At 46.2% G+C, this 22,847-nt stretch overlaps 1 protein-coding gene across 1 annotated transcript in view; it reads left to right on the forward strand.

Annotated features, from left to right (window-relative positions):
* LOC119435180 (uncharacterized) overlaps positions 1-22,621 on the forward strand; it is a 45,861-nt gene extending 23,240 nt beyond the window's left edge. The window contains exon 3 of the mRNA XM_049659733.1: positions 22,479-22,621. Coding sequence (XP_049515690.1) covers positions 22,479-22,489 — 11 coding nt within the window. The 3' untranslated portion in view covers positions 22,490-22,621. The remainder of the gene's footprint in view (positions 1-22,478) is intronic.
* Positions 22,622-22,847: the final 226 nt, after the last annotated feature.

The raw sequence follows: 22,847 nt of genomic DNA on the forward strand, positions 1-22,847 counted from the left end.
CGATATTGCGAGTGCTGTTTCTCCGCAGCACATTACACGCTGCAAAACGTACTACAGAGTAACTGAAAGCACGCGCGCGTGTGTTGCACATGAATCTGCACGCCTCTTACGTTTCAGCGATTCCCGGTACAAGATTCGCTTACAGTCGTCAGCGAATGAAACACGATAATGCGAGCGCTGTTTAACCGCGGCACATATTCTGACGCGGCAAAACGTACGACGCCGAGTAACTGAAAGCACACGAGTTGCATATGGATCGGAACCCATCTTAATCGCGTTGCCATGTTTCAACGATTACAGGATTGAGCACAGAATCTATTTCATTCGTTGACGACTGTACACACAAGAACGAACTCGCGTACGCAGCCCAACAAGCTAATCACCGCGCGAAACGAACATGCCGGACACCATTTGCGAGCCGAATGTTTACATCACGTGGTTTACATAGATGGATGGATGCGGCTGAACCCTTTAAATCGGGCAGTGGCATACGCCACCTAGCCATGACTATTAACATGGCTAGGTGGCGCTTGAATTAACACAGGATGGCATTCACTACAGTGGTGCCACGGGCGGGAGCGTAGGTAGTAGGATAGGGCGCCAAGCTACGGCTTTTTTGGGGGGACCCAGAGCCCTAAGACCACCAGTGTAGACGAAGACGGACCCAGAGAGGCTCCAAGATTCAAGAAACGTAGAATCGGTAGAAGAAATAGACGTAAGCACCAGGGGCAAGGTCATTCTGACATAGGGTACATTAACATGCAATGTGGCAGGAATAGGCTGAAGTGGGAGGAGATAGACGAGCAACTAAGGCAAGAAAAGCTGATGGTATACGGGTTGGTGGAGACACATCTTAGGGACATGGAGCAACCTCCCTGTAATCCTGACTATGCATGGGAATATTGCAATAGAACAGAGGGCAGCAGAAAAGGGGGTGGAATTGGTGCATTCATTCATAAAAGTATGAACTGGCAAAGGGTCAAACAGGAATGCAAGGAGCATTTATGGCTAAAAGGGAAAGTTGCAGGAGAGCAGACACTCCTTGGCTTTGTATACCTGTGGACAGGAGCAAATGCCAAAGAGGAAAACAAAAAAATGCTGGAATGCATATCAAGTGACATTAATGAGCTAGGAGAAGGGTGCGAGATTATTATACTAGGAGATATGAACGCACACATAGAAGACATGGACGGGTACACAGACTCAACAGGCAACATGTTGCTGGATATGTGTGAAATGCATGACTTAGTTGTATGCAACAGTACTGAGAAGTGTGAAGGGCACATAACATGGGAGGTAGGGAGCCTGCAGTCGACGATAGATTATGCACTAATGTCACATAGGATGCACGATAGGCTAAATGTAATGAGCATAGATGAATATGGCTCCAGAAGTCTAGGTAGTGATCACAAACGTATTAAAGTGAGTTTTAGAAGGGAAATGAAAGTAGGTAGGAGGCAAGATGAACAACCAGGTGGGATATTTTACTCGGAAAAGCAGCTTGAAATAGCAACCCAGCAAATTGAGGAAGTAATTTCAGAGGATACAAAAACAGAATGGACATATGCAAATTTAACAGGACTATTTGAGCTAGAGCTTACTAAGGTACGAGTCAGGACAAAAGGGAACAGAAGACGTAAACCCAAGAGCTGGTGGGATGAGGAGGTTAAGAAGGCCATAGAGAAACGTCAGGAAGCATCCAGGGAACACAGATATTCAAAGCAGAGGGGTGAACCAGAAGCTGATGTAGGCAGAAAATGAATAACTTCTTAAACTGTAGAAGGGAAGCATCCAATTTGATCAATGAGAAGATCAGAAGAAAGGGGAGCCAATGGTTGTCATGAAGTAAACAAAAGGATAGAAAAGCAGCGAAGAAATTTGGAAACATCTCAACTCCTTGAGTAATAAGACTAGCCTAGAGCAGAGGTTTATAGTTACAGCTCAAGGTGTTCGACTAGAGGGAGATGAGGCAATGGAACATATAAGAACAATGATGGCAGAAAAATTTAAAGAACGAAACATAGCATGTGCTCAATCAGGTGAGGATGGACTAGTCAGTGCAGTGGCTCCACTGGCACAAAGCGAGTGGGAAAGGGCAGAGAAGAGGGTTCCTAGTAGCACGTCGACAGGTCCTGATGGCATCCCAATTATGTTGATAAAGACATTGGGCCCAAAATCTAAGAAAGCATTAAGAGAGGCAGTGAGCAAAATGATAATGGACGGTAAAGCCCCCGACGGGTGGAGACTGAGCAGGATGAGCATGATATATAAGGGAAAGGGGGACAAAGCCGACATAAACAACTACCGTCCCATAACAGTGACGTCAGTGGTTTACAGGGTGGTGATGCAAATTATAAAGGACAGACTGCAGGCATGGGTGGAGAGCGAGGAGGTGCTGGGGGAACTACAAAATGGGTTCCGGAAACAAAGAAGGTTAGAAGATAATCTGTTCTCATTGACACAGTGTATTGAAATAGCAGAAAAGGAACACAGGCCCCTATGGCTTGCCTTTCTGGATATCAAGGGAGCCTATGACAGTGTAATCCAAAAGGATTTGCGGGACATACTGGGCACTCTAGAGGTGGAAGATGGAGTAAGAAATCTTTTAAAAGATATCTATAAAAGTAACAAGGTGCTTATAAAATGGGAAAACAAGGTATCTGGGCCTATAGAGATACAGCAGGGGCTTAGGCAGGGGTGCCCTCTGTCACCTCTGTTGTTCATGCTGTATTTACAAGGATTAGAGAAAAAATTAGAGAGGAGCGGACTTGGCTTCAACCTTTCCTATTTCAAGCAAGGAGAATGGATTAAACAGTCATTACCAGGACTGATGTATGCGGATGACATTGTACTTATGGCTGACAGCAAGGAAGACTTGCAGAGATTAATGGACATCTGTGGTAAAGAGGGAGATAGCTTAGGTTTGAAGTTTAGTAAAGAAAAATCGGCAGTCATGACTTTTAATGATAATCAGGGCAGCGAGCATAGGATACAGGAGGTTACGCTGGAGGTGGTGGATAAGTACAAATATCTTGGAGTGTGGATAAACAATGGGGCTGAGTACCTAACGGAACATGAAAAATATGTGACGGCTAAAGGTAGCAGAAATGCAGCTGTGATGAAAAATAGGGCACTGTGGAATTACAATAGGTACGAAGTGGTGAGAGGGATTTGGAAAGGGGTGATGGTCCCTAGTTTGACTTTCGGCAATGCGGTCCTGTGCATGAGATCAGAGGTTCGAGCAAGGTTGGAAGTTAAGCAGCGAGGGGTAGGTAGACTGGCTCTGGGAGCACACGGAAATACACCAAATCAGGGGGTACAGGGTGACATGGGATGGACGTCATTCGAGGGCAGGAAAGCCAGCAGCAAGATAGAATTTGAGGAGCGATTGAGAGAAATGGCATAAAAGCGGTGGGCAAGGAGAGTTTTCAGTTATTTGTACATGAGGAATGTTGATACAAAATGGAGGAAGCTGACCAGAAAACTGTCAATGAAATATTTGGACTGCAGTAGGGGTGCAAACCAGGAAACAGCGGTTCAGAAAAAAGTTAAGGAAACAGAGAGGGGTCTGTGGAAAACAGGGATGCAGACGAAATCAGCACTGGGAACATACCGAACTTTCAAGCAAGAAATTGCCAAAGAAAATATCTACGATAATTCTAGGGGAAGCTCTTTGTTGTTCGAAGCCAGGACGGGAGTATTGCGGACTAAGATGTACCGAGTCAAGTACCAAGGTATAGACACGTTGTGCTGTGCGTGTGGAGAAGAAGAGGAAACGGCTGAACACCTCATACTTTTCTGTAAAGGGCTTAACCCTACAGTGCAAGGCAACGGGGCTGATTTTTTCAAAGCATTGGGGTTTAGGGACAGTGAAGGCAAAATAGACTTTAAGCGGGTAGAAATAACCAAACAGAGGTTATCTGATTGGTGGATAAAATCAAGGCAGGGGTGAAATTTCACCCACCACAAAGTACAAAATATGTTAATAGTCATGGCTAGGTGGCGTATGCCACCGCCCGGTTTAAAGGGTTCAGCCTCATCCATCCATCCATCCATCCATTTTTCCAAGCGCATACAGCGCCTCCTTGTGTATCGCGTTTTGGTTTCTGCCCGTTTAATTGGCTGCGACAAATCCGGCGGCTTGTCCGCGAGGCAGAATTGGTCATAATTATTTTTTTGGAAAGGCAGCGGGTGTATATGTGTTATTTCATGCGTCGCTCGATCCTTTATCTGCCCAGTGTGGTCAGGTGACCCAAGTCATGCAATGCAGAGAAGCCACCCCTAAGGCACTGACATAGAGGCTAGCACAGATAAACAAATAGGGGGATAACAGCGCGCCTTGCTTGCAGCTTCTGTGCGTGGACGAGTGCACACAAGTGCTTCTGAAATTTGCGTTGTCTTTTCTATGCAATATACAAAAGTCAATTTGATGGAGGTTTTTCCTTTCTCATTCCGGTTTGCTGGCATGTACGTACATGTTTGTTAGGTGCCCTTACTCTACTGTCTACAGCAAAGTAATTTTACGAAAAGGTACCCCTGCCACAATACAAAATTATTCTGTTCGTTGTGAAGCAGCAACCTACCATTGTTCAGTTATTCAAATGTGTTTATTTTGTAATCAGGTAATCCTCAAGTGTCCCAAAGTTGGCCGCGCATGCACCTGTTGCTGATGTTGCACTGGTTCTAGTTATTGCAAGCATGGGGCATGGCTTTCCTTCATAGTTATGGTTCAAGTACAAGATGGAGCTAGGTGCTCTCGCCAGGAGCAAATACAGTAACTCTAATCCTAGACCAATTGTGCACACTATCTTGTTTTCCATTTGCTTTGCACACTTTCAATGCAGTGTGACGACGCCTAGAACTGAGTGGAAAATTATGGCTTGTGTGTGATCTGGGCATGGAATATTGCATGAATTTTGCCTATCAATTAGACTTCAGCTAGCACCATGAAGTCAAGGAAATGCCCTCTGGCGCAAGAGGGACAAAATGTCTCCGCTAAAGCAAAAAACAGACGTGCAAATGATCCTCCCGAGCGTGAAGACAACATTGTTCTGCGTGGCATTCAAGCCAGCTGATCTGCATGTAACCCAACTGCATTATACAAAGGCATATAGGTGAACACCACGCCTGCAAGAACGTCAAGGGCTAGAAGAATATGGGCTCTCTATACTGGCCAGAGCTAGGCAAGCCATGTCAAACGTATTTTCTGACAGCCTCCACAAGATGATCACAGCTCACGCAGGCCAACGTGACCTACTGAAACTTTCAAAACTTTCCATAACCACTTACAACTGGCAACACACTATTTGCATCCGCTAACTCGCATTACTTTGATTGTATTTGATTTGTATGATTCTCTTGAAGTCAGTGCCTACCAGCAGCCCAGCAAAGGCATGTCTCGAGGTGCAGTTCGTAATATGCAAGTAGAAACAGCTGAATCAATAAAAGAAGCATTGGACTCGGAAGGAGCCACGATACCAGCAGCATTACTAGTGGGTGAAAGCCAAATGACGCTGCTCACTTTACCGACGCCTAGGCGTCATCGTATTGTGAAGTACTGCAGCTGGTTGACGCCTGCGTCACTGTACGTACCCAGAATGTTGGCATGCTTTAGATGCCACGGGACTGGTTACAAACAAGACATGCATGCGTCCACCTGTTTGCATAAAGTGGGGCACACACGAACCTGAAGACTGCCTCACCACGGCTCCTCATTGTACGTTTACAGCGAAGATGGGCACCTTGCCCAAAATACCCCAAAAAAGCTTGTTTCAAAAAAGAACTGAAGAAGCACACAGAGCAGTGGCCGCGTAGCCGATCACTGCACAGTCGTCCTCCAGCTCCCATGAATGCGAATACACCAGACGACAATCAAGTGAACATGCTGCACAATACAGACAGAACAAGCTGCTATACAAGACCTATACACAAGCAGTGTCTGAATAATCAAAATGGAAACTTGGCCACCGCAGTATGTTGAGACATCGCACTGAAACGATTATGGAATATTTCAAACTGAGAGTGACATTAGTAGACGTACTGCATCAAACAGAACAGCTAGACAAGCAGCAAGCTGCTCTCTGCACGCCTCCTTGCACTTGAAAATGAGCAGCAGGGAAGAAGTGCACCACAAGCTGCAGAAGAAAGCCCGAGGAGGTGGGGAAAGCTGGCAGCGCCTGCAGTCAGCCACGCTGGAGCCAAGAAATTCTCATAGTAGGTGCACATCCTGCAAGTCTGCTTCTTCGGTGCGCAAAAAGAAAGTGAAACACAGCAAGAAGCAGCAACAGAAGAGGCTGCGCCAGTCAACAGGTACCATGAGGGCTGTGCTCCCTCAAGATAAACTGTGCACAAGAAAATGACAATTGAAGAAGCCATGTCACTTCTGGTTGCTAAGCTCGAACAGGTTCTCATAGAACAAGGCAAAATAGCTAAAGCTTCACATTCAGCAGCAGTAACAATGCCAGCAGCAACAACAGATGATGGCAGTGTGCATGGATTAGCATGGAAAACTCCTCCAAATCCTCATTCAATAATCGGAGTCATCTTTGCTCAATTTTTTCATGAGATTCTGAAAGACTGCGAAATCCACAACACCTATACCCTATTGCTAACCTCCCTCAAACCTTACAGACGGCCGCTACTATACGGCGGAAGCTGCTGCTGGAGTGCTAGTGCGACCTAATGCATGCGACCCAATAATGCAACCCATTGAAATAGCTGGGTCAGCTATTTTAGCAAGAGGGCCAACCCGTCGTCCTGCTACTCCAGGAAAACAGAGGCACAACGCCAGACATACAAGGGTACAAAGGCTAACTCCAAGCGACTATAGAGCATCGGGCATAGTGAGGAGAGGCATCAATAGAGCAGGCTCAAACGGCCACATTTCCTTGCGTAGACGCTCCGCACATATAATTGAACATTATTCTATACTGCACCTCTTATGAGAAAATTGCAGTGTGCTGCAGGCTAAGGTAGTGCAAAGAAGCCGTTTTGACATTGGTCTACCTCTGTCCCAAAAGCAACCGCTGCACTCAAGGAGACTTCACTTGACTTTGACATCTGCAAATTCACTTTCCCCAGCACAGAATACTCAGTGGAGGTGACTTCAGTGCACATCACTCACATTGGGGATACAAAGACACATGACCAAGAGGATGCCACCTTCAAGAACAAGTTAGCAAATGACAGCAACTATCCCAATGCCACACCCACCACTCAAACCACAAGGACAGTACACTGATCTAACCTGGGCGACTGCAGCCTTCGTTCAGAGTGTCAGTGCAATTGTGACCCAAGACGCAGTGACCGTTATCTGATCTAGATAACACTTCAAGTGTAGGTGAAAATGTGCCACATTTGCAAAATCATGGCTACAGGCTGGGAGAATTTCCGTGACTCACTTGAATCTGCAGAATGTGAAGGTGTTGAAGAATCGCTAGCAACAATGTAAGGAGCGACATGCGAACAGAGCTTACTGGCGTAATATCTAACCCAAACAAGCACCTGCTGCAACTTTGGGGTGAGCAAGCCAAGCTGCTTACTGCATACTTAAATTGTGGCCACAAGCAACAAGCCCTGATCAATATTCTACACAAGACTGAGAAGGCGAGATGTTGTGCTAAGCAACTCACCTAAGACCAGTGGATGGACCGCTGCACGTTATTTGCACACATAGCCCTCAGTAAGCTGTGACACATTCTCGACTATAACAGGATGAACTAAAAAACTCTAATACTATTTAAAACACGACGTTCAATCTACAGTGCACATCTGAAGAATTTGAGGAACAAGCAGCAGATGCTTTCCCCAACCACCTCACAGCAACCGACCGTCCCCAGACTTATATGCACCTTAATCACCACTTGCCAAGGAAGGAATTGAAAGCCTCTTTACGATGGCAGAACCTGTTGCTGCTCTCGAGCATGTCAACACTTAAAACGCACTTGGCAAAGATGGAGTCACTTGGCAGATGTTGAGGAATCCTCCCTGAAATTAGAAAGCAAGCACTACAGCTTGTAATCAATGAAATCTGGAATATTGGTTAATTCCCCATGTAGTGGAAACACTCGATGGTGATGCCATTACCGAAATCAGGCAAGAAACCAGACACTATAGCCAACCTTCGACCAATCTCATTCACATTGACAGCATGCAAATTGCTTGAACAAATGTGCCTCGCGAGAGGGGCTGAACTACCATCTGAGAAAGAGGACTGTTTCCACCTGTGCCAGATTGGTTTCTGCCCCAACTTTGATTTATGCAACTATGGCTTCTTTCTGCCTGAAAGCACCACCAGTACCAGCCGCTGCGGAAGAAAAGTACCTGGGATGGGATCCTAGTCACAGTAGACAAGATGGATGTTCAACACAGTCTGCAACGAGGCGGTACTGGTGGCTTTTAGTGAAGCCTGCCGTTGTTAGGGTTGCCAGTGTTGTCAAAGCCTTCTTATGCAACCAGACGTTTCAAATATGAAGTGGCAGTAAACAGCCAAGGACTTTTACCAACTGGACAGGCGGAAGTGCACGTAAACCTGGACCGCCATACTTGATTGCAGGAGTGATTTGCTGCAGAGATAAGAAGGTGACTTAACAGTTGCTGATAACATATACCAAGTGCAAGTACGTGCAGTATGCAATACCAGTTAGGCCGAAACAAATGCATTTACTCCAAACCAATTAGAAAAGCTCAATATTTTCTTTTTTTTGTCTGCAGGATGCCACTCCTGTGCTTTGGGTAAGTATGCACAGGGTTGTATAAAGCTGCATAGGTGAAATTAGACTACTAGATACAGCTGTTAAGCCTAATGTTTTTCTTGGCTAAGATCTTGCACCTTGAACTCATTCAAGATCATTAACTGCAGCACAAAAGTAATGGAGAACTAGCACAAGAACAAAGGCATGTAATGTACTTGTCTCAATTCTTGGGCTTGTGCCATCTTTTTTACAGTAATAGCGGCTGTAACAGCCTTGGTTGTTCTGATGTCTACTGGTGGTGTCACTGGAATTCCCAAATTTCCTGCAAGAAAATTACAAATAAAAGGATTCTCATTGTGCTGTGAGTATTCGAACTTGCAACCGAAAGATTGGCAGTCCATAATTCTACATCTAAGCCACTCTGCTGAAGCTACAGCCGTGGTCAATAATGATCCTGGAGAGTGCGATCCAACAGGTGCCATGATTAGCTAACACCTGTTCAATATTTGTGTACTGTATATAGAGCTGGCGTTCACGCCTTCAGGTTGTGGCACGTCACCGTCCCACTTGTGGAGGCAGTCCTATGTTAAATTTTCTTCTTGCACGTAATGACAATGATCGGATGAGTCTGCTTAGTCTTCATTATTCTTTTTCCAGTGCTTGGCTTCTCATGCTTACTGTATGGGACTGCTGATGTCTTGTTTTCCCCAAGGACAGAGTGAGGCCTATTGATGCGGTAGCCCAAATATAGATTTGAGAAAACCAAAACGAATTCAGCATTAACAACATAAAGGGTTGTTTTGGTAGAGACCAGTGGCCAAGTCTGGATGTGAAAGAGGAGCAAGAAATGCTCCTCTTTCACATCCAGACTTGGCCATTGATCCCAGTGATGAAGTGGAAAGACTCGGCTTTTCTAGCCGAGTCTTCGCACTTCATCACTGGGAGGCATAACGTCCACAAACAAATATGACTCGCACTTATTTTACGTCTCAAAAGGAGATTACTCACTTGCATCGGCAAGTGTTCACTCCAACAGATACCACATCAATCAGGCTTACTGTGCATTACATTTCACCAGCTATTACGAGCAAAACTGCAATTTTCTTTATGCCACAACTTGCCCAATTCTGTGTTTTGCAATAGCATGTTTGCAGCAGTGCTATGCTATTAAGGTGCTTAAATACTTGTGAATAGTAGTAGAGAACAAAAAAGAAAGAAAGCAGTGGCTTTTCGTGCACAGGCTATGCATACACCTGCTGTTGCAATGGCCATTTTTCCCCGTCTGCTAAACCATTTTAAGCAAGAGAAGCATATACACAATTATTGTGCAAGATCGGAGAACAACCAAACCAAAGGTGTCCTTGGTAAGCGAGGTATGTTTATTTGATGCCATTTTCTGCAACCCTGCTGTCAGGCTTTCAGGTTCATTATTTAAAAGTGACGAGACAGTTTGACAATTTTAATCATTGTAAAACTTAGCAAAGCCTTTTTGGGTTGTTTGTTCTTGGTTTCGAACTCGGCAAATTGCACATTAAGCAGGGGTGTCAGAACAAGGGGAGCGGGGGGAGCGACGGCTCCCCCTCACCTACAAATGAGGGAGCATGGCTCAAACTAGTGCTTCTAATTCTTATGGTGCCCGCATCGTCGGCAACATCTGAACGATCCTTTAGTGTCCTGGAACATATGCAGACGTGCTTTCGAAGCACAATGTCCCAGGAAAGGTTGATGCATCTACTCCTTTTGCAAGTGCACGGTGATTTAACTGCCACTTTGAGCTTAGACTCCGTAATTGAGATGTTTGTTGTAAAAACCTCGGAAAGGAAGTCAATGTTTGGCACAGTGTGACCATAACGTGCAAGAGCGCATAAATGCGTTTGTGCAACTTTGTAGCATTTCAAACATCACTTAGGAATATACATTTGGATCTTAGGTTGATTACACAGTATAGTTCATATTGATACAGTTTGAAGTAGACACGGACGAAGCGAGTAAACTGGACAGAACGAGCGCTGTTCTTACTGGTTTACTCGCTTCGTCTGTGTCTTCTTCGCGCTGTTTCAGTATGAATACGTACCAACTAGCGCAGCTGTCCATGGTATCGTTATAGCATTCATTAATATTTGTGTTTGGAAAGCATGTTTAAGATGTGTAAATTATGTTTGTGATTCCATTAAATTTACTTTGCGATTGACACATCCATACACATTATTTCTGCAATGTTATTGTGAGCCTACGACGAATATAGGCATGTCGTAATCTTTTCGGGCTCGTTTACGATTTATAGTGGTTTGTTCCCCCTGGCCAGCAGTGTCTCACATGGTTGAAATTTAAGTTCTTATTTTCTGATGTGTCATAATATTCCATGTTTTGGCTGTAGTTTGGAATATGTTATTGTTGCTGCTGTAGTAGATTATGGCGCCAAAGATTGTACAAGTGAAAAGCTGTCAGATTGGTTTACTTTTCTCTTTTCTACACTTACATCCATACACGTGTGTTATCATATGTGTACTCTAGTTTGCTGTCGCTCCCAACGCTACCTGGACGACAGGCGTACCATGTTGATGTATATATGTCTCATTGCCAGCTTTCTTATGTTTAATCTCTTTGACAAGCTCGTTTACCGGGGGTAAACTAGAATCGCATCAAATGATGAATGTATATAAAGACAGTCTGGCGAAATCTATACAATATCGGTAACAAACACTTTACAAAACGTCAGACAAAACATACTGTTCAGGCACTACGTTTTTAATTGTTTGCGGCAGTTAGTAAACCAAAATTTTAGTTTTATAATATTGCCTTTATGTCAGTGTGTTGATTGTGTTTATTTAGTAAATGTTGGGCACTCGAGGTGAATAAATTATGTTGATGCTGATGTCTTGGTAGTGTTTTTTTTTTTCGCTCCCCCAGTGAAAATAATTTTCCGACATCACTGACTTTAAGTGATATCTTAAATGTGTTATGCTTTTGTTCTTGTTGCAGTTTTTTTATGGATGGGGAGTATGTGGTGCCATGGATGGAGTCTTGCCCCCTCATTCTGTACACTATGTTAGTCTTCTGTGTCCAAGGCCATTTTACATTTGAATGCGATTGTATAATTTTGTTAAGTTCTGGCTCTCACCTACGCTTGAAAGTTTGTTACCCACTGCTGGTGCCACTCTTGCACTTGTGTGACATTTTTTTCAATATTAGAAAGTCTATCACTTATCCTGTGTACTGTTTGTCTTCATCTTTTTGCATTACAATTTACCTATTCTTGCTCTTTTGTTGCATTTCATATTAAAAATGGCTATCATAGTTGACATCATTTAACCATTTTGCACACAATATGGATAAGGAAACCTGCCGTCAGGTTACATTCACGGTGTAAGCACAGAACCATCTCGGACTGGCCCAGCCTATCGCCCTTCAGTAGCCGAAAAGAACGCAACACCCCCATGTATATGATATTAGCATGTTTGCACGGGCAGTTGTTTTTACAGTGGCCTGTTCGCCCAGTGCAGAAGCCACTGCGGGATGTCAGAATCTCTTACAAAACTTTGGCTTTGCAAGGGATACAGCATCTGGCATGCAGTTTGTCACAGGGAATGCCTTCGGGGCAAGTTGAGTTTACTCACTTGCAAAGGGAGAACCAAGCTTGTTGGATACGAAGTAAACCACCTGTACACTTGGCGGCCTTCTTCATTTTGTTTGACATATGTGGCTATGGCAACCTTTGCTTTATCTACTTCTTGTCAGGCAGCAGTCTTTTGCATCCGAAACTCACTCAGGATAGCTTTCAGTAAGCTGGACAGTAATAACTGGAAAGCCAGCACATGCTAATCATTGCACTTACGATGCAAAGCTTCATGCAATATGATGGCGTAAATAAACGAGGGTGTTCCTCAAGGCCTTATAGCACACGTCATGAGTTTGGAGAAACATAATACACGGCATTTTTTTGATCCCTGGCTATAGGTTTTAGCAGTTGTGGCCATGGTTGAAGTGCAGCGTGAAGTCAAGAAAACGTAGATATCAATGGGAGCAGTGTCCTGGTGAAGGAGAAACTAATGGGAAGCCTGTTGAACATGTGGCTGACCCTGTTGCTGGCTTCATCGGGCAAAGTGTGAAACAAGAGAAGGAAGTAATCAACGTATTAGAAGGTTTTGACATATAGATGTCATGCTAAAGTTCTCGGGCAGGTCGCTGTCATAACACGCTAACAGGTCTTAGTACGCAGGCTATGCACAAGCAAGTACATATGGCTTCTGTTGAGCAAATAATGGCTCATTATAACTGAGGAGGATGTAGTGGACATAAAAAAACCACAGCTCCAACAATCTGGTCTCACTGGTATCAACAGTGTTTTGCCAAGTGCATCGCCATACTTCCCGATCCCTTCTTGGGCGACATCAGTGAGGACCAGCTTGAGGCAAGGAGTAATCAACATCTTTATGAGCTAAAAATGTATGCATGCATGGAAAGTGCATTGCATCTTCACAGGGACTCTGGAGACAACGGATTATTGACAGTGGGCAAATACAAGCTTCTCTACTATTAAACACCGAACACTGTTGCCAGGTAGCAACCTCTGAAAAAATCCCCTCAAAGGGGGAATCATCTTTGTGCATGATTGTGATGAGAATGATGGTGTAGTGACGTTGAGATTGGTGATGAGACTGTAGTGAGGTTTGGGCCCAGGACCACTCACCAAGGAACGCAATCGACCGCTCGAGTGCACACAAACACAGAATATATATTAACAGCACAAAGACGTACAGACATCACGATGGACACGTACTTAAGTTTGTTAATGCATGCAGTCCCGAAGCTGCTACTTAGAGTGTCCTGTTATATATGATAAAGTCTCTCGCCGTGCGTTCCTTTTGCGTGGAGCCCGTTGACGCGTAGAGGCCGATGTCGGTCCCGAAGGGTCGGCTGACGGCTGGACGACGTCACCATGGGCCTACCCACGGCATCATGGAATCTGCAGTGGCAGCAGCGACGGTAGCAGACACAGCCGTGGTAGCCGTGCAACAGCTCTCGCTACTGCTCTCGCCTCCGCACGGCAGGCTGGTCGTGACAGTGGCCCGGGAAAGCGACCACCTCGCCTGGCTCCCTGGACCCGTTGTCCAGCAGGAACACAGGCCCTTCAAGCTCCCTGGACCGGTTGCCTCGCTCGCCTGGCTCTCTCGAACGGTTGCCCCGCTCGCCTGGCTCTCTCGAACGGTTGCCCCGCTCGCCTGGCTCTCTCGAACGGTTGCCCCGCTCGCCTGGCTCTCTCGAACGGTTGCCTCGCTCGCCTGGCTCTCTGGACCGCGGTTGCCCCGCTCACCTGGCTCCCTGGACCGGTTGCCCAGCAGGAACGCAGGTCACTGGCATCCGAGAACGAGTTGTCCCGTTCGCCTGGCTCCCTGGACCGGTTGCCCAGCAGGAACACAGGTCCTTTGCGTCCGAGGACGGCGTAGTGGGCGATCTGGGTTCTCTGGACCGGGCGTCCAGCGAGAACCGGCTGGCCTTCAACGCCGAGCAGCTCAGAACACTTGCACGCACCACGCGCCACGCGCCACGCGATCACACCACTTCGTCATCGCCCCCGCACGGCGAACACGGCAATGTCTTTTTGTTTTTCGCGCGCTTCCGTCCATATCATGACAACCCCCGGTTTTAAGAAAGTTGTTTACAACTTTTCTAATGGGGAAGAAGGCGGAAAACAAAGGCCAACGTGTTGCGCGGAGGTACACTTTTACAACGAGTCCACTACATATACAACTGTTGCTTTAAAAGTAAAGTTGGTAATTGTCTTCTTGTCCTTCAGCACTCCAAAGGTTAAACATTTTAACTCTATGGTTTAGCGATTTAGAAACGGCTCAGGTAATCCGCTCCGATGTTATCCTACTCTTTGTCATGTTGAGTGCTTGTAGAATGGGAGCATTGCCGAGCTTATTCTTGAAAATGCTGAACGCTTGCTCTTGAGCCGGTCCCCACGCGAGAATGTTGTTTGGTCCTTTCCGTGTGAGTTCTGTCAAAGGCTTGGTGATCTCGCTTATGGCAGAGACCTGCTGCACTTGTGAAGGTTCGCGTTCCTCATATTTCTTGAGCATATTGATGTGGAATATTTTGGTTTTTCCACTTATGTTCAAAACATAGTCGACCTCGTTCTTCCGTTCGATGACTTCAAATGGACCCTTCCATTGCATTAGCAATTTGTTAGAATCAGTCGGCAGTAGAAGTAGCACTTTATCCCCAACGTTTAACTTGCGAGGACGGCTCTTCCGGTCAAAGTAGGTTTTTTGCTTTGCGCGTGCCTTCTCCAACTCATCATGGGCGAGTTTGCATGTCTCCTCAAGGCGATTTCGAAGATCGACGAGATAGGTATAGGTTGTACGAGTTTCTTCGTCGATATCCTCATTGGTCCACAGCTCCTTGAGCACCGTCAGTGGTCCTCGTACGTGTCGACCATAAATCAACTCAAAAGGCGAGAAGCCCAGGCTTGCTTGCGGCACTTCTCTGTAGGCGAAAAGCAGTGGAGCAAGGTACCTGTCCCAGGATCGAGGTTTGTCCTGGCACATCCTCTTCAGCATGGTCTTCAGGGTCCCGTTAAACTTTTCCACGAGCCCATTCGCCATGGCATGATAAGGAGTTGTTCGTAGAAACCTGATGGCAAGTAGACGGCCCACCTCTTCCATGAGTTCCGATGTGAAACTTGTTCCTTGGTCGCTTACGATCTCTTTGGGTAGACCAATGCGAGAGAAGATCTCAATCATTCCCTCTGCCACGTGCACGGCATCAATTGCAGGGAGAGCAATGGCATCCGCATATCGTGTGGCAAAATCTATGAGGGTGAGAACATAATGGTTGCCACGGTCCGATTTTGGTGAGAAAGGACCGATTAAATCGACCGCAACGCGCTCAAAAGGTGTACATATGATAGGCATATTGCCCAGAGGCGCAACACCTATTTTGCCTTTTGGTGTTGTTCGCTGGCATTTATCGCAGGACTTGACGAAACGTTTCACGTCGCCATGCAGATCTGGCCAGTAAAAATCCGCCAAGACTCGATCTGTCGTGCGCCGAATGCCTTGATGTCCGGCCATAAGACCTTCGTGTGCGACTTCAAGTATAGGTCTTCTAAACATCTTCGGCACGACAAGCTGGTTAAATGTCCTGCCGGTAGCAAGACAGTACTGTCGGTAGAGAAGCCCACCTTTTTCAAGGAACGAGTAGCAGTGGCCTTTTGGTGACTTGCACTTTCTGTCCACTTTAGCAAACACAGATTTCAACGTTTTGTCTTTCTGCTGTTCTTCTGAAAATTGTTCTTTGGTAACGTCACACCACTTTATCTTTGGTGCGCACAATGGAGTCGGCTTATCCTCTTGTGGCTTGACCATGGCGGAAACATAGTGAGGGTGCTCCACAGGTATCGCTTGCACACTGGTGTTTAGCGACGCAGTGTCTCTTTGGTCGACTGAAGCGTGCTTCCAGTTAATATCTGGCTCGTGAGGCCCTCTGACGCCGGGTAGGTTTCCGAGCACAAGATCATAAAGCGGCTTGTTCATACATAAGGCTGTGATTTCTCCAGTAAAGTAGGGTGTATTTACGTGGAGTCTGGCCTCTGGCACATCAATTACAGAGCCATCAATAAGCAGGACTCTGCTACTCTTTCCAGTCAAGCTCTGATCAGGAACTAAGTCTCTTCGGATAATTGCAGTATTGCTGCCCGTATCACGAAGAACCCTAATTGTTCGACCGAGCACTTGCCCTTCAACTACTGGCATTCCTTCCACCAGAAAAATGGGTTTTCTTTGATCCGGTTTTTTATCAAAAGTGTCACGATTTTTCCCTTTCTTGTGTTTTCCAGCTGGGTGACACAAAGAAAAATCATCGCGGTTCTCGTTGACCACGCAGGCTGAACTTTTTTCTTTATGCGCCTTCGTGCTCCAGCAGTCATCGCTCTTGTGACCAACCTTCCCACAGAACTTGCACTTTGTCACTTCTTTAGCTTGGTTGCGACATTCATGAGCTTGATGCCCCAGGCGCTTACAAAGCATACACCTTGGTGGTGGTTTTCTTGGAGCGTTGGTGGGATTCCTAGTGACGTCTATTGCGTCCTCCGGAACCTTCCCGAGATTCGATAAGTTCTGAGCTTCAATGAACCGATCAGCCGCATCAGCTAGCTCTTGGAGTGACTTGCATTCTGGTTATTTCAGGAATATAGTAAGCTTTGGATGGCAACACCAGAGAAACTGTTCGGTGACCATGTGATCTCGAAGGCTGTCGAACGTTCTGGATACGTTAGCCATGTCAATCCAGTGGTCGAAGTACCCTGAAAGCCTAGCAGCTAACTGTCTCCCGGTTTCTCCATCCTCTGCCCTTGCCTTGCGAAATTTCTCCTGATAACCTTGTGCAGTGAATCGAAACCTCTGCAGCAAAGCTTTCTTTACTTTCTCATAGTCTAATGAATCAGCGGCAGTCATTCGGCCAATTACTGTGAGTGCTTCACCACTCAAACACATGCTCACAGCTAATGCCCACTTCTCTTGTGGCCAATCCTGTCCTGTTGCCACGCGCTCGAACCTTTGCAAGTACGCATGCAAATCATCGCGTCGCTCATCGAACAACGGAAGCAACTTTTGCGGGTTGAGAACTGAAGAGGCGGCACTCGGAAGAGACATCGAATCAGTGTTGATTCGTGCGGATTCACTCTGAGCTCCTTCTTGAAGCTTCAATTTGAGCTCAAGAATTTGTCGAGTTCTTTCGTCGGCTTCCTTACTTGCTTCTCTCTCCGCAGCTCGTTCCGCTCTTTGTTTTGCCTGTTCGTTCTCAATCCACGTACGCAATTCCACACCGGACAATCCTAGCTGTGATCCAATAGTGGCTAATCTTTCTGTATCCATCGTTTAGTTCTCTGTGAGCGTGCACTCGAGGGAGGATAATTTCCTTCGATGATTTTACGAGCGGTATCCTGGCAAGCTCGCCAGATTGTGATGAGTTGATGGTGTAGTGACGTTGAGATTGGTGATGAGACTGTAGTGAGGTTTGGGCCCAGGACCACTCACCAAGGAACGCAATCGACCGCTCGAGTGCACACAAACACAGAATATATATTAACAGCACAAAGACGTACAGACATCACGATGGACACGTACTTAAGTTTGTTAATGCATGCAGTCCCGAAGCTGCTACTTAGAGTGTCCTGTTATATATGATAAAGTCTCTCGCCGTGCGTTCCTTTTGCGTGGAGCCCGTTGACGCGTAGAGGCCGATGTCGGTCCCGAAGGGTCGGCTGACGGCTGGACGACGTCACCATGGGCCTACCCACGGCATCATGGAATCTGCAGTGGCAGCAGCGACGGTAGCAGACACAGCCGTGGTAGCCGTGCAACAGCTCTCGCTACTGCTCTCGCCTCCGCACGGCAGGCTGGTCGTGACAGTGGCCCGGGAAAGCGACCACCTCGCCTGGCTCCCTGGACCCGTTGTCCAGCAGGAACACAGGCCCTTCAAGCTCCCTGGACCGGTTGCCTCGCTCGCCTGGCTCTCTCGAACGGTTGCCCCGCTCGCCTGGCTCTCTCGAACGGTTGCCCCGCTCGCCTGGCTCTCTCGAACGGTTGCCCCGCTCGCCTGGCTCTCTCGAACGGTTGCCTCGCTCGCCTGGCTCTCTGGACCGCGGTTGCCCCGCTCACCTGGCTCCCTGGACCGGTTGCCCAGCAGGAACGCAGGTCACTGGCATCCGAGAACGAGTTGTCCCGTTCGCCTGGCTTCCTGGACCGGTTGCCCAGCAGGAACACAGGTCCTTTGCGTCCGAGGACGGCGTAGTGGGCGATCTGGGTTCTCTGGACCGGGCGTCCAGCGAGAACCGGCTGGCCTTCAACGCCGAGCAGCTCAGAACACTTGCACGCACCACGCGCCACGCGCCACGCGATCACACCACTTCGTCATCGCCCCCGCACGGCGAACACGGCAATGTCTTTTTGTTTTTCGCGCGCTTCCGTCCATATCATGACAACCCCCGGTTTTAAGAAAGTTGTTTACAACTTTTCTAATGGGGAAGAAGGCGGAAAACAAAGGCCAACGTGTTGCGCGGAGGTACACTTTTACAACGAGTCCACTACATATACAACTGTTGCTTTAAAAGTAAAGTTGGTAATTGTCTTCTTGTCCTTCAGCACTCCAAAGGTTAAACATTTTAACTCTATGGTTTAGCGATTTAGAAACGGCTCAGGTAATCCGCTCCGATGTTATCCTACTCTTTGTCATGTTGAGTGCTTGTAGAATGGGAGCATTGCCGAGCTTATTCTTGAAAATGCTGAACGCTTGCTCTTGAGCCGGTCCCCACGCGAGAATGTTGTTTGGTCCTTTCCGTGTGAGTTCTGTCAAAGGCTTGGTGATCTCGCTTATGGCAGAGACCTGCTGCACTTGTGAAGGTTCGCGTTCCTCATATTTCTTGAGCATATTGATGTGGAATATTTTGGTTTTTCCACTTATGTTCAAAACATAGTCGACCTCGTTCTTCCGTTCGATGACTTCAAATGGACCCTTCCATTGCATTAGCAATTTGTTAGAATCAGTCGGCAGTAGAAGTAGCACTTTATCCCCAACGTTTAACTTGCGAGGACGGCTCTTCCGGTCAAAGTAGGTTTTTTGCTTTGCGCGTGCCTTCTCCAACTCATCATGGGCGAGTTTGCATGTCTCCTCAAGGCGATTTCGAAGATCGACGAGATAGGTATAGGTTGTACGAGTTTCTTCGTCGATATCCTCATTGGTCCACAGCTCCTTGAGCACCGTCAGTGGTCCTCGTACGTGTCGACCATAAATCAACTCAAAAGGCGAGAAGCCCAGGCTTGCTTGCGGCACTTCTCTGTAGGCGAAAAGCAGTGGAGCAAGGTACCTGTCCCAGGATCGAGGTTTGTCCTGGCACATCCTCTTCGCATATCCTGAATGCTTTCTTCTTAGCCTTTGCTGGGTGCAAGCCTTCTGCCGTCCAAAAGTTGTCATTGAGAGCACTGTTGGTTTGATGGCAATACAGTTCAGAAGCAATTCTAACAAACCTCCCTTCCTAGTTGGTTTTTAGGAACGTTATGGTGTTTTCATGGAGTGACACCATGAGACGACAAGCAAGGCCACTGGATGCCTCCAAGCCCTTGTTTTTCACTCTGTTCTGTTAGTAACAACCATGAGACCCGATAATAACAAGCTCAAGTTCGGCACTCGTGCGGTTAGTGTGCAGAATACATAATAAAAATAAGCACAAAAACAGAAAACAAAAGGGAAGGATAACACTCACTGCACAGAGGATAGATGATGTTCCCAAGCTCAAATCAGTATCAGCGTTTGATATACACTAACTGGTGGCTAAAAGAGGCTACAAATATTGAAATGGAAGCTTTTAGCAGGACAGGTGCCAGAAAAAAGAAAAGCTGTGCTGCAACTATCTTAGGAACCTCTTGTCCCCTTAATAAAAATTGCTCTTCTATATTAACTTCAGCCCTCCCAAATAGAGTAATCAATGTAATGAATGAGCAGTGCCCTGGTGAAGGAGAAACTTCAGACTACCTGTGCACTTATGAACAAAGAATCAATTCTTAAACAGCATGTGTAGTCCAACCAGAAGCATAGGCATGAATCGGCATTGTGCTCCTGCACTAAAGGTAAACAATGTGGTCTACAATGGCGAATGTGCTTTAGTAAGCTTCACCACAATAATGAATTTGTAATGCGGTGAAACAAAGAATTGCCATGCAGTGAAGCTTACTACGACTGCAGATTCACTTGCAAATTATATAGGGGGGTGTTCTGTAAATCGACCTAGTGGACTGTCCATTTCGGCCGCCGCTGATTGGCTGCAGCTGCACATGTGAGCAGGAGACAGGTGCCCCCAGCCAGTCTCCTTTTTCGCTGGTGCAGCTGCAGCCAATCAGCGACAGCTGACATGGACAGTCCACTAGGTAGACTCTTACAGAATACACCCTCTGCCTAATAAAAGTGGGCATTTTACAATTGCTAGGCAGTACAGCAGGGCATGTTTGCAGATTTTCTTCTTGTAGCGCAAAAAACACACGGACATAGAAGAAGAACGGCGACACACGCAGGTGCTAACTTCCAACAACGTTGTTGTTGGAAGTTAGCACCTGTGTGTGTTGCCGTTCTTCTTCTACGTCCGTGTGTTTTTTGCGGTACAAGAAGAAAATCTGCAAACATGTTACACCAACAAGCCCAAATGTCTACACAGCAGGGCATGGCCTGGCTCGGCATAGCAGGTCCCATGACTTTCATCGGTTTTAAAAAGTCGGCGAAAAGCTAAATGTGGCGTATGTAATGTTAAACAAGATTTGATAAAGTGACAAAAAATACAGAGCATGACACGCATTGCTAAAATTAACACCTGTTGTCGTGGCAAACGTGGAGACACTGCGGTGGCTGCGACCTTGCCAAGTGAAAATGGTGGCACTCATGCAAACCAACCAAACAGCTGAACAGCCACTCACACCCGTTGGCCACCTTACTATGCGTCGGACTACCCAGGGCCAAATGTAAGTAAAACTTGGAATTATGGTTGCGCTGTCTCGGCACGTATGTTGGCAACGTGACCCCTGTGCCTGGCTGTCCAATGCTACACACAACTCCTCCTGAGCGTGGGAATGTTCGCACTTCCCGCGAAGTTTGGTGTGTTCCTCACATTGGACAGCTACCTGCCTGCAATCTGAAGGGAAAAAGGCCATAGGGGAGGCTTCTGCAGAAGCTGGTGGAAAGGAGCTTGTGGTGATCAACAGAGTAATATTTGCTGGCTGCTTCTGTGGCCCAAAGAGACCCCAAAACAGTGCATCTTACATTTGACTCACCCCTGGGCTAGCGCCAGAAATAATTCCCCTTTGTTCCATTCATGACCACGTGAGTTGCATCATTGCACGAAGCAACGTAACTATTGCTGTACACATTTTCTTTCAAAGCTGCCATAAGGCACATTTTATTAATTCAGGCAAATATTTCTATGATCACCCACAAGGCATTATATTTCTTCCTTACAGACATTTCTAATATCATTTGAATATGCGACATGTTCAAACCTAGTAATGAAATGGATTGGGAAACACAGTGCATACATACCACCAGCAAATGTGTTTCAAACTTAAGTTCACTCATCATGTTTCGAAAGCCGCAACATTACCTCAAATATTCATGTTCTTGTAACTGTTTGACAATATGCACCATTTGCAACTTCAGCAATTTCGCAGAAAATACTGTCTGCTCGTTTAGCAGTATCATGCAAACGGTGTTGGTCAGTCCTGTGTAATGAACCTGCATAACTGACATTTTCTGGAATTTGTTAAAAACTACATAAGTAAAGAGAGACGTGCCACAAAGTGTAGCACTTTTCTGCTGCTTGATGCTGAATTAGTGAAGAATTTGAAGGTCAGGAAGACCAACAATGCCTGACTGCATTATTTAGTGACATAGAAGAAAATGGAGCGCCCTAGCACAATGGAGCTTCACTCAGTGCAAGTGGGTTCGTTATCTTGAGTCTCCAATGCAAAGCCTATCGCGCAGTAGTAATAACCGACTTGAAGGCCCTAAGCTCTCTTCAGGTCCTAGGAGGATATAGGCTGTTTATATTCCCATTCTATTTTGATTAGAATTAACTAATCAGTGGTGAAGCTTACATTTTCATTCTATTTTGATTAGAATTAACTAATCAGTGGTGAAGCTTATTTGCCTCTGTTCCACTTTGCTAATTATGACAAATGTTCTATTACACAAGTGCCTTGTTTTCCATGGTCTTGAGCTGCACAAATTCTGCACTCCTTGCAGATTCTGATTAAGAATGCACATGGACTTCGGAGGTCTTCTTCAGAACAATGGGGTAAAGCCAGCAATTTTAATGCAGCCAGTCTGCCTGTACGACCACTTGGTGCAAGCTTTCATTTTTGTTTTACAGACGAACTCATTTCAATAACTGTGTAATAAAAGATTTCTCGAATAAGTACTCTATTATCCTGAAAGAATAACTATAATTGCGGGGAATTCTTGCCTATTTGCACCCTTCGTAGCATGACGCAATTGATGGCAGCCTCCTCCCACTTTTGGAGAATTCAAAACATGCGACATACAGAGAAACATAATTCAAAATTTGAGACATGCACAAATATGTTCATATATTTACGCCCGTACTCCCTTCGT

Source organism: Dermacentor silvarum, unplaced genomic scaffold, assembly GCF_013339745.2.
Source record: "Dermacentor silvarum isolate Dsil-2018 unplaced genomic scaffold, BIME_Dsil_1.4 Seq505, whole genome shotgun sequence".
NCBI classification, from domain to species: domain Eukaryota; kingdom Metazoa; phylum Arthropoda; class Arachnida; order Ixodida; family Ixodidae; genus Dermacentor; species Dermacentor silvarum.